This window comes from Crotalus tigris, unplaced genomic scaffold (assembly GCF_016545835.1).
Source record: "Crotalus tigris isolate CLP2741 ecotype Arizona unplaced genomic scaffold, ASM1654583v1 scf7180000020932.1150333, whole genome shotgun sequence".
NCBI lineage: Eukaryota > Metazoa > Chordata > Lepidosauria > Squamata > Viperidae > Crotalus > Crotalus tigris.
Window position 1 is genome coordinate 724004 of NW_024098263.1, and position 23658 is coordinate 747661.

General features: G+C 46.6%; 1 protein-coding gene across 2 annotated transcripts in view; it reads left to right on the top strand.

Moving 5' to 3' along the window:
• SETD2 (SET domain containing 2, histone lysine methyltransferase) overlaps positions 1 to 23658 on the top strand; it is a 64885-nt gene that overhangs the window by 37079 nt on the left and 4148 nt on the right. The window contains exons 12-19 of one of the 2 annotated variants that reach the window (XM_039368803.1): positions 3651 to 3779; positions 5994 to 6641; positions 18302 to 18350; positions 19134 to 19293; positions 20504 to 21182; positions 21745 to 21879; positions 22505 to 22644; positions 22817 to 22928. In XM_039368803.1, the coding sequence (XP_039224737.1) occupies positions 3651 to 3779; positions 5994 to 6641; positions 18302 to 18350; positions 19134 to 19293; positions 20504 to 21182; positions 21745 to 21879; positions 22505 to 22644; positions 22817 to 22928 (2052 nt within the window). Of the gene's footprint in view, positions 1 to 3650; positions 3780 to 5993; positions 6642 to 10527; positions 10805 to 18301; positions 18351 to 19133; positions 19294 to 20503; positions 21183 to 21744; positions 21880 to 22504; positions 22645 to 22816; positions 22929 to 23658 lie in introns of those variants that run through there. The other variant, XR_005559811.1, reaches the window with a different exon arrangement.

Below are 23658 nucleotides of genomic sequence, written 5' to 3' on the forward strand. Positions count from 1 at the left end.
GATCAAGGGTAGGCAACCTCGGCATGGCTGACTCAGGAATTCTGGGAGTTGAAGTCCATGAGTCATAAAAGAGCCGAGGTTGCCTACCCCTGGTCTAGACTGATAGGGCCTCCTGCTTGAGCAAGGGGTCAGACTAGAAGACCAGCCATATTATTCCATGTTCTATAACAGTGATGGCGAACCTTTTAGAGACCAAGTGCCCAAAAACTGGCCCCGCCCCAGCTCCACCCCTTGCCCCGCCTGCCCACAGGGCCACTCACTGCCTCCAGGGCCTGCTGCAGATCGCCCAGGCAGTCCAGCAGTGCCATGGCGGCCACACCCTTTGCCCGCGCCCTGCAGTATTAACTGATGGGGTGTGAGGGCAGAGTCTTGTCTGTGCTGCCTGGCTGCCATGTCCTTAGCTGCGCTGCTCCATGTGGGCCACACTCAGGGCTGACTCTCCTCCAGGGGGGCTGCTGGAGAGGAGGGGGTCACGGGGAGGTGAGGCTGGGGCAACCGCACATGTGCCCACAGAGAGGGCTCCGAGTGCCGCCTCTGGCACCCAGCCATAGCTTCGCCACCACTGTTCTATAATATCATCCAAACGGCCCTTAATCACACTTCTAGCCAGCACTTCGTTCTTAGAAGAACTGCCATATTGATGTGTATCGGTAGTGTTTACTTAGTGGCTTCCTCATTCAGCAAGCATTTGAAGTTATGACATCACTGCAAAATGAGTGTTATGTCTGCTCCTTAGATTTGCAGCCATCACAGTGTCTGCAGCCACACAATTGCCATTTGGGCGGTTAGCAAACAGCACCCATTTACGATGGTCACAGCGTCCCGTCCTCACGTGATCGCCATTTTGTTGTCTTCCCCTGCCAGATTCCAGCAAGTAAAACCAGTGGAAAATCTGGCAGGAATTTCTAAATCGCAGTCATGTGATGTCTTACATAACGAACACCATTACTGTTATTGTAAGTCAGTTACAGTAACATCACACTTCACTTATCAACTTGTCCCCCTTGGTGACGGAGTTTCTAATCCCAACTGCCATCATAAATGAGGACTGCCTGTATCTAGTTCCGTGTTGCTTAACGTTGGGCATAGTACAGGTAGTTCTTGATTTAGGACCACAACTGAGCCCAAGATCTCTGTTGCTAAATGAGACATTTAAGTGAGATTTGCCTTATTTTACAACCTTTCTTGTCACAGTTAAGCAAATCACTGCTGTTCTTAAGTTGGTAACACAGTTGCTGAGTGAATCTGGCTTCCCCAAGGAAGACGATTACAAAAGGGGATCGTGGGACACGGCAACAGTCATAAATAAATTTTGATCACACGACCATGGGGATGCTGCAACAGTCATAAGTGTGAAAAACGATCATAAGTCGCTTTTTTCAGAGCCATTCTATCTTAGAACAGTCAGTAAACAAATGCTTGTAAGTCAAGGACTCCCTTTATTTACATTCATTGGAGAGAAAGGGATTATAAGAGAGTAAGCAAGCACACAATAGGGAACACACATTGAAAGGAACACACTAAACGTTGCCAGCCACTGGAAGGATCAATTTAATTGATTAAGGTCAGAGATCTGACCATATTAACCACTGGATAGCATTTTTCAGAGACTCACTGCACTATAAACAAAAAGCAGCTCTGGAAGAAATATTTCTTAGGTCATGTTCCCACTGTGTGGGGTGGGAAGAGAGAGAAGCCAGTCAGGCACAGGACAATGCCTATTAACTAACTAATGGCAGATTTATGACAGATGGAGTGATGGCCATAACTCTTTGAGTGTTGGTCGTGAAGTGGCTTTTTTATCAGTTGTAACCACAACCAGCCTCTGCCCAAGGCAGACAGCTAAGTCAGCTCTGCTAAATGAGGACCAACAATGCAGGACCGAAGGACACCACCACACCTGATCCTGAAGGATAACATTCCCCTTTGGCCAAGCAGACGGGTCACTGGCTAACATACAACAAACAAATAACAAAAGTTCTCTCTGGTTTGACTTCCTTTTGACCTTTATCCAATCCATCGCCACCTTCAAGAACTGAATTAAAATTCTCCTTGCCTGTTTCACCCTAAGTCTCGAGCTGGGACTAACAAATCATGGTTACTGTGTTCACTTATTAATGATGGCCTGTGTGAAGGAGTGGTTGGTTTCCACCACATCTTTGAACTGCCGTTGCATTCAAGTTGAGTTGCATCTTGGGTTAAGTTGGACAGTCCTCTATTTAAATCAAACCTGGGTGCCCTTTGGTGGTGGTATCTGATAGAACAAGGTCTCCAAACGCGGCCACTTTAAGACTTGTGGACTTCAACTCCCAGAATTCCCCAGCTTGGAGACCCCTGTAATAGAACACCCCAAGAGAACATTTTCTGCTTGTTTGTCCACATCAGAAACTGATTCTGGAGGACAAGCCAGGTGTTAATCTGGATTGGATTCTGTAGGAGCCATTCCATCAGCCGCTTTAATCGAATTGGATTCTACACATTCAACTTGAGCCCAAAATTTCTGTTGTTAAGTGGGGACATTTGTTAAGTGAATTTTGCCCCATTTGATGACCTTCCTTGCCCTGGTTAGTAAGTGGATCACTACAGTTGTTAATGTTAATAACACGATTGCATCCAGCTTCCCCGTTGATTTTGATTGTCACAATGTCACCAAGCCGGGATGCTGCAATTGTCATGAATAACAAACAGGGTTGCCATATGTTTGAATTTTGCTTATGTGCCTGTGGGGATGCCCCAAATGTTTGTAAGTCAAGCAGTCCTAAATCACATTTTTCAGTGCCGTTGTAACTTTGAACAGTCGCTAAATGAACTATTGTAAGTCGAGGATGACCTTGTAATCCAGTTAGGAGCAGTTCTAACTCCGTGGCCTAATACAGAGAGGAATCTAAGACGTCCAGCCTGGTCCTCCTCTCGCAGAAGATCACCCCACCAAGGGGCCAACATCTGTTCCACAGTGAGAAACTTAGTTGGCAGAGGCTGCCAAATTGAAATCTCACCAGATCGTAGTAACCTCCTTTTGTCATTTCAAAGGCGACAATTGTGATGATGATATATATAGATATAGATATATGTTTTCTGAGGTTTTCGCGTGTGTTTGTATGTAGGTCTTTGGTTATTCGGGTTTTCTCCCGCGTAAAATTGGAAGTGTCTTTGCGACGTTTCGACGAAGTCCCATTCATCATCTTCAGGCTGGTGTTTTCAGCTTCATGCTTCGAGGAGCAATGTGTTTCTTCCTTTTAACTGCCAGTTAAAAGGACTGGCAGTTAAAAGGAAGAAACAGCTAAGACCACACATTCGATGGGACTTCGTCGAAACGTCGCCAAAACACTTCCAATTTTACGCGGGAGAAAACCCGAATAACCAAAGACTACACATACACACACACACATATATACACACACACACACACACACATACACACACACACACACACACACACATACATGATGTGGACTCACAAGCAGGAGATGTTCTCTTGGAGTGTTCTATTACAGGGGTCTCCAAGCGTGGCCCCTTTTAACCCTGCTGATCCTCATGATCTCATCCTTTTTTTTCTTTTTTAACTGAGGTTCCAGAAAACGGTTTGGTCATCTTCTCCTTTCCTTCCCTCCCTCCTGCCCCCCCCCCACCCTTTTCTTTCTTGTTTAAAGAACACCCATTCCCAGGCCTGTTTGAAGTCCTTCCTGGAGTGCCACGGCCTGTCCCTCCTCTGGATCTGGATGGCAGAGCTTGGGGACAGCAGAGGAAACACAGCCAACAGTCTGAAACTGCAGCTGGAGGTCCGTGGCTGGAATGGCATGGTTGCGCCTTGATGGGAAGGTGTTGAGATGAACGAAGGAGCCAAAGAGGGGGATCCTTGATGGTTTGCTTACACACGTTTCGTGGCCCAACTAGCAAACATGATCAGTGCTAGAAGGAATGGAGTAGAGGAGAAGAAGAAGGGGGAGAGAAGGACTGTGGGGTCCTTGGTGCTCTCTGAGCTACGTTCGCTTGCAGACGTCTCGTGACCCATCTAGGAACATCATCAGTGCTAGAAGGGAGGGAGGTGCAGGGAAGAGGAAGGAAGGAAGGGCTGTGGGGTCCCTGGTGCTCTCTTGAGCTGGGTGGTTTTCTTGGAAATATTTTACGACCCAGCTAGGTAACATCATCAGAGCTAGCTGAAGAGACCAAAGGAATCTGTTTTCCATTTCCCACGTTGCATCACGCCGTTCCACCTAGCATCATTTTCTTCGCTCACAGTGACACTTAGGATCACATTTTTAAGCGGGGGGGGGGACTTTGCAGAATCGGTTGTGCAGATCAGATCAGTCCTTCTGAGAACACTTTTAATTCCCCCTCTGTGGGCAGAGGCTCACTTGAACGTGGGAAAACAGTTGCATTTGACACGTAAGCGGCCTGAAGTTTTAAATTAATCTCAGCTGAGAGGCCTTCATTTAATCTTTTTTTTTTTAATGCTTTCCATTATTCAGTGTTTAACACTGCAAAAGACATTTCCCGATTTGGCTGTCATACATTAATTTCAAACTACATTACAAATTATATGGGAATAGCTGGCCATAAAGCAGATTATTTTCAGACTTTGAGAATTAGGAATTAACTATAGCTCCATTCTCAATGTTTGCTGTGACGTTCAACATTAGTGTATCTTCTAAAACGTTGCTTATAGTCAAAAACTGGAAGCCATTTTTGGACTTCATAGGACTTTATATTCTAGAAACAGTGTTTTTCAGCCTTGGTAACTTTTTAAGATTTGTGGACTACAACTCCCAGAATCCTCCAGCCAGCATGCTTTTAAGACGGGTAGACCTCAACCCTCGGCCAGAATTCTGGGGAATTCTGGGAGTTGAGGTTCACACAACAATAAAATTGCCAAGTTTGAAAAATGCTGCTCTGGAAGGCCAGTTTTGGAGCTCGTAGTTAGAGAACTCCTAGTTGCCAGAGAACATGAGTGGTGAGACTTGCTTTTCTGAGCAGCTGGAAAGGAGAACACCAAACCTATGATGCACTGCCACTGCTCTTATATTCTCAGGTATGTTCTAATTCAGTGGTTCTCCACCTGTGGGTCGGGACCCCATTTGGGGTCGAACGACCATTTCACGGGGGGTCGCCAAACAACGCGGTCCGCCATTTCCCCCCCCTTTTCCTTAATTGTGCTACTCCCTTTTATTCTATTGGCTTTTGAAAGCCAATAGAAGAGACTCTCTTGAACAGAGTCTACTTCTATTGGCTTTCAAAAGCCAATAGGAATTGTCCGGGCTGTCTCTGCCCTGCTGAGCCCGCCAAAAGTCCCATTCTGCAAACGGTGCTGCACCAGCTGAGTAGTCCTCGACTTACGACCGGTTGAGTAGTCCTCGACTTACGACCGGTTGGGGGTTGCAGCATTAAAAAGGTTGAGAACCAGTGTTCTAAGCCCTGCAGACATAGTATCTCTAGTTTCCCTGTAGGAAACAGCAGGTGGTCTGGTGATCCTCCAACAGTGGTGGCCAGAGTCTAGAATTGTGGGGTCCCGGGTGCTCTCTGAGCCTGGTGGTTTCCTTGCAGATGTTTCATGAGCCAAGTAGAGAACATCATCAGGGCTAGAAGGGAGGGGGGTTTGTGGAAAGGAGGAGGAGGGCTATGGGGTCCTTGGTATTGTCAGCTTGGTGGTTTCATTGCAGACATTTCATGACCCAGTTGAGTAACATCATCAATGCTAGAAGGGAGCTGGATTTGTTGAGAGGAGGAGGAGGAGAACTGTGCTGTCCTGGGTGCTCTCAGCTTGGTTGTTCTCTTGCAGACCTTTCATGACCAAGCTAGGTGACCTCATCAGTGCCACCAAGCTGAAAGACCACCAAGGAGCCCACAGTTCAACCCTCAGCTGTAACTATTTTCTTGTATTGGACGTCCACATACGGGCGTCCAGATCTAAGGCGTTCCTCCCTTGGAGGACCTGGAACTGTAACCCAGGGCCAGTTAGAGAGAACTGACCCTCTTCCTGTTGCCTTTGGTGACAGATCATCAAGACGTTGGAGCTCCTGCCCATCCCTAACAAGAACATGCTGGAGGAGAGCAAAGTCCTTCCGATCATCCAGCGCTGGGCCCGGACCAAATCGGCTGTCCCACAACTGAGCGAAGGAGACGGTTATTCCAGCGAGAACACCTCCCGGGCTCACACGCCCCTCAACACGCCCGACCCGTCTTCCAAGCCGATCCTGGAGGGCGAGGTGGACACCCCGAAGAAGGTGGCCTTCCGGAGGGTCAAGATCATCAGTGAGAACAGCATGGACAGCGCCCTCTCGGACACCGCCAGCGAGATGGAGCTGAAGGAGAACAAGGAAGACCTGGAGCATCCCGACTACCTTCCAGCTGAAGCCGCGGACGAGCATCCCTTGGAGCAGGAGACAGCCAAGGAGGCCCCCCCGGAAGACTTGATGGACGCCACCCAGGTTCCCTCTGCTGACCAGGAGGCAGAGCCCGAGGGGGAGAGCAAGGAGGGCCACACCCCAAAGCTGGAAGACCCCGTGGCTGCCGAGACCCCCTCTCAAGACGAAGAGGAAGGGGTCTCCGATGCGGAGAGCGAACGGAGTCAGGAACCGCCTGACAAGCTGCTGGACCTCAGCGACCTGGCTACCAAGCTGCTGGACTGCTGGAAAGACCTCAAAGTAAGTTGAAACCCTCTTTTAAGTTGGTAGTTTGGCTTAAAATGTTAAAGTCTGTATGTGTGTGTGTGTGTGTGTGTGTGTGTGTGTTCGCACATGCAAGTTCCCTTTTGGGAGGAGAATGAGCGAATGAACGAACGGACGAGTAACAGAGCGGTATAAGTCGAATCCTCTACCTGCTTTTGAGGCTTAATGCTAGCAAACGTCACTGCATCTGCTTCCCATTTTGATCCGATTTATTTTTTTATTATTATTTTCTGTGTGATTTTAAAGCACGAAAAGCTTCCATTTGGCTTGGCCGTAGAACAGAAATGAAGGTCAAGTCCTCTCTCGACAGGACAGAATTTGGGCTCCCGCGTAGTATTAATTAATTAATGAGCAATTAGTGAATTAATAATTTAAATTTGAGCAAACTTGGACTTTCAGCAGACTGGAAGCCTTCCCATTAGAAAGTGGATTTTCCTGTGGCAAAGTAGCTGTAGTCCTCGACTTACAATAGTTCATTTAGTGGCTCTTCGGAGTTACAACGGCACTGGAAAAAAGTGACTTAACGACCGTTTTTCATGCGGCATCCCCAGGGTCGTATGATCAAAAAAATCAGAAAATTTATGACGGTTGCAGTGTCCCAGGGTCACGTCATCAATCCCTCCTTTGTGACTTTCTGACAAGTCATGTGACTCACTTAACAGCCCCAATGATTCACTTAACAGCCATGGCGAGAAAGGTCGTAAAACAGGGCAAAACTCACTTTAACAACTGTCAGGCTTAGCAACGGAAATGTTGGGCTCAGTTGTGTTTGTAAGTCGAGGACTTCCTGTAATGTGAAACTTATCCGTCATGGGATCAAATCCTTGTCCGTGGGATATTGAACACGGTGTCCTGCGAGGTGTGTGAAGGGGTGTTAGAAACCTGTTTTGCATTTTCAAGAATAGCAGGCAGTCTTAGGAAGGTTCAGCCTACCCGAAAGGGTTGGTGATGTGCTGTTTCTGAGTTGTGAGTAACTTAGCACAGAAAAAAAAATGGAGTCCTGAAAAGACCAAGAAAACAGAAAGCCTTGAAAGAAGAAGGGAAGTGAGTTTGGATCCTGTCTTTTGATTTTTACTTTTCAAAAGTTACAATACAACTCTCCATAGCAGTAATTCTAAACCTTGACATGTTTAAGAGGGGTGGGCTTCTTAAAGCAGGCTGCTGTCTGGGGGATTCTGGGAGTTGAAGCCCACCTATCTTTAAGGTGCCAAGATTGAGAAACGCTGCTCTAGATAGTCATTCTTTCTTATTCCTAGTTGCATTTTTGCTCAAGGTTTTTTTTTGGGGGGGGGGGTGGAGTGGGGTATATCTGCAATATTGGTTATATACTCAGGGATCTCCTGAACCTATGATCCTGTCTGGAGTGAAATAGAATTTATTATGATTTTGGGATAGGTTGCTTCTGACATGAAAGGGCACATTAAGTGCTTTAAGGAGAAAACTTTGCTGCTTAAAAGTATAGTTTGTCGAGAACTGTAGGGTCTCTGCGCCTTGCATGTTTAATTCGTGTCCCAGAATTTCATGTGTCAAGTCTACAGCCCCAATGACTGGGCAGGGAAGAGAGAGGAAAAAAAACCCTAGATCTGAAAGAAACTTCTAAATGCAGGTTAATGATTTTGCAGCTTGAGAATTGACAATTTAATTTCGGTATGAAGTCAAGCACAGAAAAATACATATATAGCTTTTGCTAAGATCTTTTAGTGTTTTTTTTTTTTTTTCCCCCTTTTGGGCTACCTCTGATTCTTGGCTAAAATTTGGCCAGCTCTGGAATCATTCTCTTTCCAAGGTTACCATTGCAGATGTTAAAGCTAAATCAAATTTACTTTTTTGATGATCACATAGCTGCATTCAGAAAGCATTTAAAGGGCTGATTTTGGATATACAGATTAATGAGAACTCCAAAGTAGGATCCCCGTGCATTGCTAGCCAGGTGTCTGAAATCTTATATTCTCATATTTCCACAGGTGGGGATATGTTTATATTCCCATGTGTGGGTGATTTCAGATCTCTCCTATCCGTTGTCATGGCATTGAGAGTTATCTGCTTCTGTCTGAGTTTTCCGAGAATTTAATGCAAGATCATTAAAGAGAAGTCCAACGTAGAATTAAAGAGCAATTTCCCAACAGTGAGAACGCTTAATCAGTGGAATTAATCAGCTTGCCTCCAGGAATTGTGGGCGCTCCATCATTGGAGGTTTTTAACAACAGATTGGACAGCCATTTGTCTTGGATGGAATAAGGACTCCTGCTTCATTAGGGGATAGGACTAGATGACCTCCAAAGGTCCCCTACAGCTCTGTTATTCTGTAATCCCAGATCAACCAGTCAGTAGAAAGACTTCCCCTCCAGAAGTGGTTGGTTGCTCAGTCCCTGAAGATTTTCAAAAATAGACTGGACAGCCACAGCATAGCTGACTCGGGAATTCTGGGAATTGAAGTCCATGAGTCATAAAAGAGCCGAGGTTGCCTACCCCTGGTCTAGGGTCTCCTGCTCGAGCAGGGGGTTAGGCTAGATGACCTCCAAGGCCCCTTCTAGCCCTTGATTCCATGTTCTAAAAGATTGGGCAGCCATTTGTCCAGGATGGTATAAGGCAGACCTGGGCATTTCACAGTCCCTATCCACCCTGTGTGGATAGCTTTTATTTTAAAGGCAACTGATATTTGTCTTTTTTTAAAAAAAAAAAAAAATTGCATATGTGTGTGCACGCATGCCTACGCACCTTCACAACACTCTTGGTTCATCCCTCCACAACAGTCCCAGTTTATTCTGGAAAAAATGACTGGCTTGTAATAAGACGGTCTCCTTGACCGCTGGAGGAACATCGCCCTTAACTTGATTCCAGATTGAAAGCACTACCGATAAGACGACCTATTTATCTTTTTTTTTTTTTTTTTGTCCTGATGAAAAGCAGGAATACAGGTAGTCCTCGACTTACAACCGTCCGTTTAGTGACCGTTCAAAGTCATTAAACAGCACTGGAAAAAAAATTGACTGATGACTGCTTGTCACCCTTAATGACCGTTGCAGCCTCCCCGTGGTCGCGTGATCAAAATTCATCCACTTGGGAATTTATTTACGACGGTCCCCTGGGGGTCACGCGATCCCCATTTGTGACCTTCTGACAAACAGAGTCAGAGTGGGGGAAGCCAGATTTGCTTAACGACCATGTGACTAACTTAGTAACTGCAATGATTCACTTAACAACTGTGGCAAGCGAGGTTGTAAAATGGGGCAAAGCTCGCTTAACAACAGTCTTGCTTGGCGGTGGGAAGTTTGGGCTCCGTTGTAGTTGTAAGTCGAGGACTATTTATCTTTTTTATGACCAGACACTCCCCCCCCACCCCCCCCAAAAAGAGCAAAGCTATGGAAAAATATCTGGAGGAACATCCTGGTTGCATGACCAGGACTGAAAGCAAGAAGGTTCATAACGGGTTGAGTGGTCTGCAGACCTTCTCCATCATCCAGGCCAAGATTGTCTCAAAAGGGCTTTTTTTTTTTTTTCTCCAAAAGGGCAACTGACAACTTTCTTGGGTTTGTTTGTTTTGTTTTGTTTTTCCTCTCAAAACCTTTTACTTCTCGTCCAACTTCCGAGGGTGAGAAGCAAAAACGTTTTCAGGGAGAAAAAAACAAAACGAAAAGGAATTCCAGTTGCCTTTTGGGTGCGGGGGGGAGGGTCAAAAAACCAACAGCCTTTGGGACAACGGGTGGAGGACTTTGAGCGTCCTGCAAAGCGACGCGCCGGTCACTCTCTTAAGCCGTCCCCTCGGAAGCCTCGTGTGGGCGGGGTGGGACCTCAAAGCTGCGTCCTCCCCCGGCGTCTTCGCTGTGAGCCCCTCGTAGTAATTGCAACCATTTCCATCCAGCTTCTCAGGGCAGCAAGGAGCTCCTTAACTGGCCCACCACTCCCATTTTCAACTCCGTCCTCCGGAAGAGTGGAGAACCCCGTGGAAGAGAAAAAAATCCCAGCAAGATGGTTGCCAACCTGGCTGGTGCATGAGCAAATAGGCTGAATTAAGCCTGGAAAAATGAAAGCACAGAGGTGGCTAACTCTTTGAGGCCGACGTAAATTGGGGGGCGTCCGGCAACGGATGACGCCCGGGGAGCACCCCCCCCTTATTCCTGGCGGGAGAGCCGGATCGTGTGAGCTATTCGTTTTATTTTACACACCGCACACACACTTCTTCACACGCCTCGCCCTGGCTCGGCGCTTCGAGGGCTCCGCCAGCCTGAAGGCCTCGAACCCCCAAGCCAGGGCCCATCCAACACAAAATCCACCTCGCACACCAGCACAGCACACGCAGACTGTAAAAAAAGGAAAACAACAACCGTACGTTTTCAGCACAGGTTTTATGCACCCTTTTTCCGCCAGCGATGGAAAAAGGTGCATGGCTCACCCCGTGCTGAAAACGGACACTGTTGCGCTAACAAACCGTCATTGCCTTTCTTTGCGCGGCCCGTGTGAAGAGCTGGAACTGGGGATGTATGAGTGACAGGTAAGTCTTGCATAAAGACGGACCGCGAAGGAGCCCTGTGGGAAAGCGTCCAACGTCCTTAAGGTAGGATGAGTAATGATTCCATCACTGGTCACCTTCCCAATTTGGCCAAACCAACAATGGTGGTTTGCCATGAATGTGATTTAGGTGGGAAAGTCTTCGCTGTCCCACCATCCCGAAGGCCAAGAGCCAGGTGTCCTCTGTAAATAAATATGTGCTTCCATTACCTAGCAGATAGAATTAAATAAATCATAGATCAATTGATCATCAGTCAGTCATCACTTTCAGCTATTTATCTTTGGGGGGTTGACTTCTGAATCAGCATTGTGGCTGCCTGGACATGGCCATACAATTTTATTGGGGGGTAATGGATTTGAGAAGGGATGGAATAGAATGGAATAGAATAGAGTAAGAAATAGAATAGAATGGAATGGAATGGAATGGAACAGAAAATAAAATAGAATGGAAAATAGAATAGAACATAACATAGAATAGAACAGAACAGAACAGAATATACTGAATATAGAATAGAATTAGAATGGAACAGAATATAGAATAAAACAGAATAGAATAGAATAACAGAGTTGGGGGGGACCTTGGAGGTCATCTAGTCCAACCCCCTGCTCAGGCAGGAAACCCTATACCATTTCAGACAAATGGCTGTCCAGTCTCTTCTTAAAAACTTCCAGTGTTGGAGCATCCACCACTTCTGGAGGCAGGTGGTTCCACTGGCTAATTGTTCTCACTGCCAGGAAGTTTCTCCGTAGTTCCAGGTTGCTTCTCTCTTTGGTTAGTTTCCATCTGTTGCTTCTTGTCCTGCCTTTGGGCGCTTTGGAAAACAGATTGACTCCCTCTTCTTTGGGGCAGCCCCTGAGATACTGGAACGCCGTCATGTATCCCGTAGTTGATTATTGTCTGCTTGCTAGGGTTGACTGGCCCAAGGATATCCAGTTGGTGTTATGTCTAAGGGAGTACTAGAATTCCTAGTCACCTGGTTTCTAGCCAGGTGCCTTAAGCACTGCTTCTAAGGAAGGGGAAGAAGGGAAGGGAAGCGAAAGGAAAGGAAGGAGAGGCCAGGAGGAAGGAAAAGAAAGAGGAAGGGAGGGAGGGAGAACGGAGAGAAAAAGGAAAGAGAAGAAAGAAGGAATGAATAAGCAAAGAAGGGAAAGGAGGGAGGGACAGGAAGAAAGGAAAGATGGAAAGGAAAAGAAATGAAGGAAAGGGAAGGAAGGAAGGAAAGGGAAGGAAGGAAAAAGAAATAGAGGCAGGGAGGAAGTAAGAAAAAAAAGGGAGGGAGGAAGGGAACAAAAGGGACAGGAAGGACTGAGGAAGGAAAAGGAAGAAGGAAGGAAAGAAAGGGAAGGGAAGAAGGGAGGAAGGAAGAGACAGGAAGAAAGGAAGGAAAAGAAAAGAGACAGGGAAGAAGAAAGGAAGGAAGAAAAATGAGGGGAAAGGAAGGAAAAGAAAGAAGAAGAAAGGAAGAAAAAGGAGAGATGGAGGAAGGAAAGGAAAGAGAAGAAGGAAGGAAAGGAAAAGGAAGAAGAGGCAGGGAGCAAGGAAGGGAAGGGAGGGAGAAAGACACAAAGGACAGGAAGGAATGAGAGGAAGGAAAGAAGGAAGGAGACAAGGAAAGAAAGCAGAAGAAGGAAAGGAAGGAGAAAGGGAAAAGGAAGGAGAGGCAGGGAGGAAGGAAGGGAAAATGAAGGGAAGGAGGAAGGAAGGAAAAGAAGGGAAAGGAAGAAGGGAAGGAAAAGAAGTGGAGAGGCAGTAAGGGAGGGAAAAGGAAGGAAAGGCAGGGGAAAAGGAAGGAGGTGGAAAGAGGCACGGAGGAAGGAAGGAAGAAGGGAGAGAAAGGAAAGAAGCAGAATAAGGAAAGAAAAGAAAAAGAAGAGAAGGAGAAAGGAAGGGTGGACAGGCAGGAAGGAAGGAGAGAGGAAGGAAAGGAAAGAAGGAAAAGAAATGAAGGGAAAGGAAGGAGAGGCAGGAAGGGAGGCAAAAGGAAGGAAGGAAGAGGGGAATAAGGAAGGAAAGGAAAAGGAAAGGAAGGAAGAGACAGGGAAGAAGAAAAGGAAGAAGGAAGAGAGGAAGGAAAGAAGGAAGGGAAGAAGAGAGGAAGGAAGAAAGGAAAGAAAGAAAGACACACTTTACAACTGTGTCATCTACCTTCCTGCGCAGTGTCCATTATGGTCCTAACTTGAGGACTACCTCCAGTCTGAAAACACTCTGATCCACACTCCGAGTGTGTCTTCTGTGTGTGACAGAGGAAAAGAGAGAGGATAAAAGCAAAGGGACATTTTGTGCTTCTTTTCCCATCGTCCCCTTTTTTTTAATGCAAGTCAGGAGTGAAAAATTTGAATCGTGGGGGGGGGGGTTGTCCTTTTTTTTTCTTTTTCTTTTTTCAAAATCATTCTCATAGACCGTGGGAAGTATTTCTCTCTTCCCCCCTGCCCCCGTTTTGTCTGGGTGGCAACATCTTTGCTTGCAAAGTCTTTCTTTGGAAGCTCTTTACATGTCTAAAAAAAAATTTATTTATTTTTTTTTTTTTAAAGTTTTCACCCTTAGTAAACTTTGTTACTGGAGAGGAAAAAAAATGATAGTTGGCCGTTTAATAAGGACAGAAGGAATTGATTATTTAGACCTCACACTTTCATAATCAGTGTCATAATCACAAAACTGATTAATATTAATTATTAATTGTAAGCTGTATATTTTCCACCCTAGCTTGTAATAATTTTTAAACAGGACTGACAGATTTAACTGCTACAGGTAGTCCTCCATTTATGACCACAATTGAGCCCAAAATTTTCCGTTGCTCAGCAACACAATTATTAAGTGAATTATGCCCCCATTTTACAACCTGTTTTGCCACAGTTGTTAAGTGAATCAGTGCAATTGTTCCGTTAGTAACAAGGTTGTTAAGTGAGTCCGGCTTCACCATTGACGTTAGCTTGTAGGCAGGTCGCCAAAGGGGATCACGTGACCCAGGGGCACTGTGAGCGTCGTAAGTATGAGTCAGTTGCCAGGCTTCCAAATTTTGATCGCATGACGGCCCTAAGTGTGAAAAAGGGCCATAAGTCGCTTTTGTCTGTGCCGTTGTAACTTCGAATGGTCACTAAACAAAGAGTTGTAAGTCAAGGATCAGCTGTATTTGAAACCAGCATTGCAGTAGATATATTAGGGAAGATAGCATTGCGATGGAAGCACTAATGGTTTTGTTCAATAGCATAGCACACATTAATTTACATATTTATTTAGAAGACTTACAGGGCCACTCAATTCACTTAGGGCAAGCTGGCTCAGGAATTCTGGGAGTTGAAGTCCACGAGTCACAAAAGAGCCAAGGTTGCCTACCCCTGACTTAGGGCCTTACAGAAATAACACTCCAATGTGAAACCCAACAAATCCCTACCGACAACTTGATGGGCTGCGTATCTCCCTGGGGTCTCCTGATCCGTTGGGGAAACCATTCTTTGAAAAGAATGTCAATGTGGGCAACAATCTTATCTCTTCAGGGTTGATGTTCCACAGGGAGGGAGCCACCAGGGAGAAGGCCCGTCTTCTGTGTCCAATCAGATGGACCTCCTTAAGAGAGGGGACCCATAACATCTCCTGCCCCCCTGCTCTGATGGGTAGAGTGGATGTAACTGGGAAAAGATGGTCCTTCAAAGGACAGGGAGGGAGCCAACATGGAGAAGGCCCTTCTTGGTCCCACCAGATGGACCTTCTTAACAGAAGTGACCCATAACAGCTCCTGCCTCTCCACAGTGGTGGGTCCTGTGGATGTAACTGGGAAAAGATGGTTCTTCAAAAAACAGGGAACCATCACAGAGAAGGAAGGCCCTTCTTGGTCCCACCAGATGGACCTTCTTAACAGAGATAACATCTGCCTCTCCACTGTGGTGGGTTCTGTGGAGGTAACTAGGAGAAGATGGTCCTTCAAAGGACAGGGAGGAATCCACCACGGAAAAGTCCCTTCCTGGTCCCACCAGGTGAATGTCCATAAGAGAGGGGACCCATAACACCTGCCTCTCCACGGTGGTGGATTGAGTGGCTATAACTGGGAAAAAGATGGTCCTTCAGGGAGGGAGCCACCACAGAGAGGGCCCTTCTCCTGGGTCCCACCAGATGGACTTTCTTAAGAGAGGGAACCATCAACTGGGGTCACCTTCCTTACACGTGGGATTTAACGGAAATCTTGGTTTTCTTATCCGTGCTAGCTCATAAACATACCGTCAACCTTGCCACAGGCCGAAGCCATTTCGCTTGTTTTCGGCTGCTACAAGATAGGAAAGTTTCCTATGAGACTAAACAGTTTTCTGTCCTATGGGAACCAAGGTCATTTCTATTTCCCTCAGCTGTGGAGGATGATCCCTAGCATTAGAAAGCCCACCTGGGTGTATTACTGGGAAACGTAGTGGATTGCACAGCCAATGGGAAGCTGAAGCCTGGGCGTTCTGCTGCTTTAACTGGTCTCATCTGTGGGACCTTGACGCCCACTCCCTGCTTGCAGATAAAGGAGGGCAGAGCTCCCAGGCCAGCCCTCCAACGCGCAGGGCACATTCACGTGGAAGGTGGTGGGCGTGCTGATCCTGGACGAACCACTGTAAAGAACCAGGATCCAGCTTGGGTTCTGGAATTTGTGGAGGTGAATATTTTGACTCTGGCAAGGATTGTGTGTAGAAGAACCTCATAGGCTTTCTGATTTTCTTCTATAACCATTTGCTCTGTTGACTTTTGCTGCTTTTATTATAGGCTATGTTACATTGTATTTTATGGCTTTGCATTATGACATGATATATGTACATTAGGGTATATATTACAAGATAATATGTAATATAATATGTTATATTACATTACAATATTGCATATATTATTATATTATATTATATTATATCATATCATATCAGGGGTTCTCAACCTTGGCAACTTTAAGACTTGTGGACTTCAACTCCCAGAATTCCTCAGTCAGCAAAGCTGGCTGAGGAATTCTGGGAATTGAAGTCCACAAGTCTTAAAGTTGCCAAGGTTGAGAACCCCTGTATTATATTATATTATATTATATTATATTATATTATATTATATCATATCATATCAGCGGTTCTCAACCTGTGGGTCGTGACCCCTTTGGGGGTCGAACGACCCTTTCACAGGGGTCGCCTAAGACCATCGGAAAACACACATTTCCGATGGTCTTAGGAACCGATTGGTGCAGCTCAAGCCCGGTTTTTGAAACGCACGCAAATCAGAGGCGGCGATGTCACGAAAGCAAAGGGGGCAGGAGTGGAAGAGTCAGCGAGCCCCAGCCAGCCAGAAAGGCGGGGCTTCCCGAACCCCGACTTTTTTTCCCCTCCTTTCCTTTGCAACTGGCAAAGGAAAGGGACCCCAGACTGAAGCCCGGGAAGGCTGGAGAGCTTTGCACGGGGTCCTGATTCCCCTTTGCTCCACCACCAGCACCGCTGCCAGATCAGCCAGCTGCTGGGGAGAATTTCCCTTCCCCCCCCCCCCTTTCCTCTTTTTAGTGCAAAAAAAAAAAAAAGTCCTAGTCTCTTTTTTTTCCTTTTCTTTCCCTCTTCTCGGCTTTTTAAAAATAGCAGCCGGGGGATCCTCAAGGCAAGAGTCGTTGCTGGGGCATTTTATTATTATTATTATTATTTTTTAAAAAAAACCAGTCCTTCCCAGGCGGGGAATCTTTCTGCACTTCTTCGGCTTTTCTGAGCTGGGGAGGGAGAGCTGATTTGGGGGGGGTCCTAGGAAGAAGGGAAAGACCCACCGGAGAGGTTCTGCTGCTTTTCCGCTCAAGCAGCTGGCAAGGAAAAAGCCCCGGAGGGTCTGGTGTCCGGGTTTTTCAACCCCTTATTAAATAGGCAAAGGCTTGGCCGTTTAATAGTTTGCTCAAACTTTTTAATCTCCCGGATTTATTACCTTCAAATATCAATGAATATTTAAAAAAAAGAAAGAAGTAAATCATAGGAAGAGCCCGTTTAGGAACGCGAGAGAAATGATATTCAAGAGGAGAAGACCGGGTGAATTTGATGCCCCCTAACCGAAGGTGGGAGAAAAAAGTTGGAGAGTGTCTTGTTTTATTTGCTCAAAATGCTTTTCAAAGGCTCCAATATGCAAAAGAGGGGAGGGGGGTTGTCAAAATACCCAGACTTCTGCCAGATTCAGACAGTGTGATCCCTTCGTTTTATCCAGTCCAGCCTCTCCCCGCCTTACTTTTTCTGCAGAGAAAAACCAAGCCTAGTTATTTTAGAAAATAGTTCCTTCTGCATCAGAAAGAGAATGTAAAATGAGAAAAAGATCTCATGAGTTTCAGGAAAAAAAAAACCTTTGGAGAGGTCTGAAGGTTTAAGATTGGGAGGCTTTTGTTGAAATTCCCTCTCCACCCCCCCCCCCCCCAGCCAAATCTATCCCACCTGGAGACCTATACCTAAGGCAGAATCTCTTTCTCCTTGGGGATTCCCTGGTAAAAACTGTCTTTCACGTTAACTCAGTTGGTCTCCGTTCGGGACAGGATCCTGCTGACTCTATTTGTGTTATTTGCTAAAGTTATTGGCCATCATTTTAGGCTTTTTTTTCTTTTGCAGGGAGGGGATTAGATGCCGTGCAAAGCCAGCCCCCTCCCCTGCTTTAGTTTACTGCTGGATGCATTAAACCAGCGGTTCTCAACCTGTGGGTTGGCTTTTTACGCATACTGTCACAAAATGTAGCAATGTAGTTTACTGTTAAGACTGTTACCCACGCTACACCATGTTTCAAGACAAAATTTCATTTATTTGTAATTAGAAATAAATATTTCACAATATATAATTACATATTGTTTTTGTGATTAATCACTATGCTTTAATTGTGTTCAATTTGTAACAATGAAAATACATCCTACATATCAGATATTTACATTACGATTCATAACAGTAGCAAAATTACAGTTATGAAGTAGCAACGAAAATAATTTTACGGTTGGGGGTCACCACAACATGAGGAACTGTATTAAAAGGTCACGGCATTAGGAAGGTTGAGAACCACTGTTCTATATAATATTATAACTGTTATTCTGTATCATATTCTATATCACATCATTTAAGATTGGATTGCTTAAATGTACCGCTACTCTTTACTTAACCTTTGGGGTTTTTAATTGTAGGAGGTGTACCGGATCCCAAAGAAGAGTCAAGTGGAAAAGGAGACCAGTGGTACGTATGCAAAGACATCACTTTTTCAAGCCTTCCAGACCAGCGCTTCTTAACTCTGGCAGATGGATTAAGGTGGATTCTGGGTGTTTAAGTTCACCCACCTCCCAGCTGCCAAGATGGTGAAGCACTAAGTTATAAGCTCACAGTCAGGGCTGGAAGACATATTGAGGCCATTGTGGAAGACGAGGAGAACGGGCCTCTGAGTGACTGACTGATTGAGATGGATGGGGGTAGGTAGGTTAGGTACGTATGTATGTAAAGACAGACACACAGACAGATATGTGTGGGTAGGTACATATGTACATACATATATATGTATGGATAGAGATGGATGGATGGATAGACAGGCAGACAGAATGATAAACAGACAGACAGACAGATAATGATAAACAGACAGACAGATAATGATAAACAGAGAGACAGACAAACAGACAGATAATGATAAACAGACAGACAGACAGACAGATAGATAGATAGATAGATAGAAATTACATGAGAGAGAGGGAGGAGTGGAGAGGGAAATTAATGTTTCTAAACACTAACAATCCTTGTGTTTATTGGTATTCTGAACTGCCCAGATAAGAAAAAAATGTGGTTTTATGAAAATTCATTTTATTTATTTTATTTATTAAATTTGTTTGCCACCCATCTCCACGCAAGGCAATTTTTCAGGTTGACTGGCTTGTTAGTTTTTCTTTCATTTCTCCACCTCCTCTCCCAAGTCTGGTTAAATCTGGGCTTGTAGTAAGTGAAAAGTGCCTCCTTTGCCCGCTTTCTTCGCAGAGCACGGGAGAGAGGCGGTGGGCCGAGACACCCCGGCCACCCCCAAAAACCAGAGCAGAGAACGTGACCCCGAAAGGCAGAGCAAAGAGAAGAAGAAACGGAGAGAGTCCTTGTCCCCTCCGTCGGCCTACGAGCGAGGCACCAAGCGACCGGATGACCGGCAAGTTGGGAATGGTTGAGCCCACTTTTCCCTTAATGTTTTCGGGTAGTCCTCGGCTTACGACCGTTCATTCAGTGACAGAAATTGTGACAGCGCTGAACGAAGGGACTTGCAACCAATGGTTAAAGTTATGACTGTTAGTTTAATAGGAGGGCCAACACTTGATCTTGATCATGTAGGCACCTCGCTTAACGACTGCCACCCCTGAGCAACTATAATGGGCAGCCTCGTTGCAGTCATTAAGCGAGGTACACATGTGACAGCCTCACTCAACGAACAGCCTTCATTACAATCATAACTTGAGGACTGTCTGTACTGCTGCATATAAAAAAGGTTGAAATTAAGGCGAGGGGGGGAGGAAGAGGGCTTTTTAATTCATTTTTAAAATGTTTTTATTTTATACTGTCCATGCTTCAAGACAGCCATCCTAAAGAAAACATTTAATAATCCTTACAAAGGTTTTTTAATACTAAAAACAGCAGATTGGAAAAAAAGGAATAAAATTACTGGCAGCCGACAGGAATCACTGCTCGTGCTAGGAAGAATAAAAATTTAAAAATGCCTAAAATTCTACTTAACCACTTGCAAAGACTGCGTGGATTTTTAAATGTTAATGAGAGCAGGCCTGCAAAAGTCGACACAAGGATGGCCTCACAAAACGACTTTGTCACAACACCTCCTAAAATACAGGCAATCCTCGGCTTACAACCACAATTGAGCTCCAAATTTCTGTTGCTAGGTGAGACAGTTGTTAAGTGAATTTTGACCCATTTGACGAACTTTCTTGCCATAGTTGCTAAGCAAATGACTGGCTTCGCCCATTGACTTTGCTTGTTAGAAGGTCACAAAAGGGGATCGTGTGAACCCCAGCACACTGTGACTGTCGTAAATATGAGTCAGTTGCCAAGTGGCTGAATTTGGATCACATGACCCCAAGGATGCTGCGATGGCCGTAAGTGTGAAAAAAGCAGTCATAAGTCACTTTTTTCAATGCCGTTGTAAGTTCCAGCAGTCACTAAACAAACTGTTGTAAGTGGAGGACTACCTGTATTATGAGTCTTGGAGTCCAAAACTTTTTAACAAGGCACTTTGGTCTTGTGGATACACTGCTGGCTAGGCGCCTGTGAGTTCTAGTCCCACCCGAGATTCGTCGCATGCGTCCATCTCGCACCGGGACTCTCAACCCCGTTTTCTCTCTCTCCCTCCGCAGCTACGACACGCTGGCTGCAAGTTCGAAGAAGAAGGTCCGGCTGAAGGACCGCAGCAAGCTGTCCACTGAAGAACGGCGGAAACTCTTTGAGCAGGAGGTCGCCCAGCGCGAGGCGCAGAAGCAGCAGCAACAGCTGCAGAGCCTGGGCATGGCATCCCCCCTGCCGTACGACTCCCTGGGCTACGGGGCCTCCCACCCCCCGTTCATGGGGTACCCCCCAGGCTACCCCATGCAGTCCTACGTGGACCCCACCAACCCGAACGCTGGCAAGGTGCTGCTCCCCACGCCCAGCATGGACTCCATCTGCTCGCCGGCCTCGTACGAGCCCTCGCAGACCCTGGTGGGCCACGCCATGGAGCCCAGCCTGGCCGCTTCACAGCCCATGCCCGTGGTCCAGCATGTGGCAACCCCTATGGAGGTGTCCACGCCCCAGTACGTGGCCCCGAGCGACCCCATGGTTCACCAGGAGCCCAGCGTGGCCGTCTTGCCAGTAGCAGCGCCTGGTCCGGTCCAGGGACAAAGCTACGGCATCTGGGACTCCAGCCAGACGACCGTGACGGTGCAGCCCCCATACTCTCCAGCCCAGTCCCAGCCCGCCATCTATTACCAAGGACAGGCCTGCCCGACGGTCTATGGCGTCACCTCGCCTTATTCACAGACCACACCGCCCATTGTGCAGGTAATCCCGCCAGGGTGAAGGTGTGGCAGAATTGGGCGCCGTTCTCTGCCTGGGTGGCCTTGAGTGGGGAGACACTCAAAACGGGGCTGACCAGTGCTTGCCGAGGCCATCTATAGGTCGTCCTCGACTTAGAAACACAATTGAGACCAGAATTTCCATCGCTAAGCAAGATAGGAGGGGGGGGGGAGAATTGTGCCCTGATCTTTCTGATCTTTTTCTGCCACTGCTGTTAAACGAGTTGCTGTCTTTAAGTGAGTCATGTGGTTGTTAAGCAAACCCACCTTTCCCCCATTGACTTGGCCTGTCGGAAGGTCGCAAAAGGGGATCACGTGACCCCGGAACACTGCGACCGTCATAAATATGAGTCGGTTGCAAGCGTCCGAATTTCGATCACGTGACCATGGGGGGGGTGCTGCAACGATCCTAAGTGTGGAAAAATAGTCGTAAGTTGCTTTTTTCAATGCGGGTTGTAACTTCAAACGGTCACTAAACGAACTGTTACAAGCCGAGGACAGCCTGTCCGCAGACTGATCTTTGGAATTGGCTCTTCCGTTTCTTGCAGAGTTACGCCCAGCCAAGTCTTCAGTACATCCAAGGACAACAGATTTACACCACCCATCCTCCCAGCGTGGTGGTGCAACCCACAACCGCCGTCACCACTATTGTCACCACCGGGCAGCCCCCGCCAATCCAACAGGTAGAGATGGGAGGAAGCTGGTTCATTCCGCCCCTTGGTGCTGTCAGGCTTGCGAGATGGTGTGCCACTTAAGAAGCTTATAGTTTCATCCATCTCCGTTGTTAAGCAAGGACTTGGTGGGCTGTTGAATGAGGATCTCACAGGGCAGGAGTTTCCGATTTCCCACCGGCTTCCCCATTGACTTTGTTTATGGGAAACCCAACAGGAAAAATCACACGTGACCTTGGAGACGGCTGGAAGTATGGCGTCGAGTTGTTGAGCAACATTTGTTCAGCACTGTCACAAGTTCAAGTGGGTGGTTGTTAAATGAGTAGTTGTTAAATGAGGATCCTCAGTCTGTTGGAGAGTCTTTATTTCTTAATCTGGTCTGCTTTGTAAATCGGACAGTGGCCCACAGAGCAGACAGTGGTTTTTGCAAACTTGACCGCTTGAAGATGCATGGACCAACTCCCAGAATTCCCCTTTTTTCTTTTATTCCCCTCTCCTCTCCCCTTCCTCTTCTCTCTCTTCCCTTCTTTTTCTTCTCTTTCCTGTTTTTACCTCTCTCCTCTTCCCACTTCTTCCTTCCGTCCTTTGTCCCCTTCCTTCCTCTGTTTTTCTCCATCCCCCCCCTCCTCCCTTTCAGCCAGAAATGGTGGTGGCCAACAACCTCTTGGACCTGCCTCCTCCCTCTCCTCCCAAGCCCAAAACCATCGTCTTGCCCCCCAACTGGAAAACAGCCCGCGATCCCGAGGGCAAGATCTACTACTACCACGTGGCCACCAGGTAAGGCAGCTCCCTCCAGCCTCTGATCTGGGGAGGAGACCTGGCTGTGGGCATGTGCCATATTCCGAGTCCTGGCGGGGCCTGTTCCTGAAGACCCCCAACCAGCACACACAGCGTGGTGGGCTTCAGATTGTGTTTTTGGAGTGCTGGGCTGACCCTCCTCTTTGTGCAGGCAAACCCAGTGGGACCCTCCCAACTGGGACAGCCCAGAGGATGACGCCAGCCTGGAGCACGAAGCCGAAATGGATCTTGGCACACCGACGTACGATGAGAATCCCATGAAGGTGAGTTGGGGCGAAGCTGCCCCCGATAGGCGCCGTGCAGGTTTTCTAATCCAAGGAGTTCTCCAGTTAACAGCCGGCCGCTTAGGGACCTCCGTTCGAACGCACAACGGAGCCAAAATAGGGAACTTAAATGGCCCAGATTCAAAGTTACGATGTTCAGAAATGGAGAAGTTGCAGAGGATGGAGACTTTTTTTTTTTGTAAAAACAAATGATTAAAACAGATTAATATATTTAGATCGTCATATGGCTGACCTGCTTGATGAGCATTAGGACCTATGACGATAATGGGGAGGTTCCCTTACAGTCGTAAGTTAAGGACTGTCTGTAGTGTGAGAATCTCTGTGCATTCCATAGCTAGTTATTAGGGTCATAGAACTACTTGAGTTATAAAGTAGGTAGGTGGCCCAGTCGTACGTTTTTGCAGTTATAAGTCAAGGCACCCATTCTAAGTTACAATGGATGTTAATCAAACAACGTGGTCATTAAGCGAAACACTGCAGTCGCTAAGTGAAACAGTTCAGTCGTTAAGCGAATCCACTTTTCCCAATGGGAAATTGGAAATCAGAAGTAAACACTGGAAAATGGCAAAAAACGTTGCGGAGAGGGAGGGAGAGAGGGAGGGAGGACACAGGTCAGAAAAAGGAAGGAAGGAGGAAGAGAAAGGAAGGACAGATACTGGTCAGAAAAAGAAGGACGGAGAGAAGGAAGGATGGACAGGGCAGAAAAAGG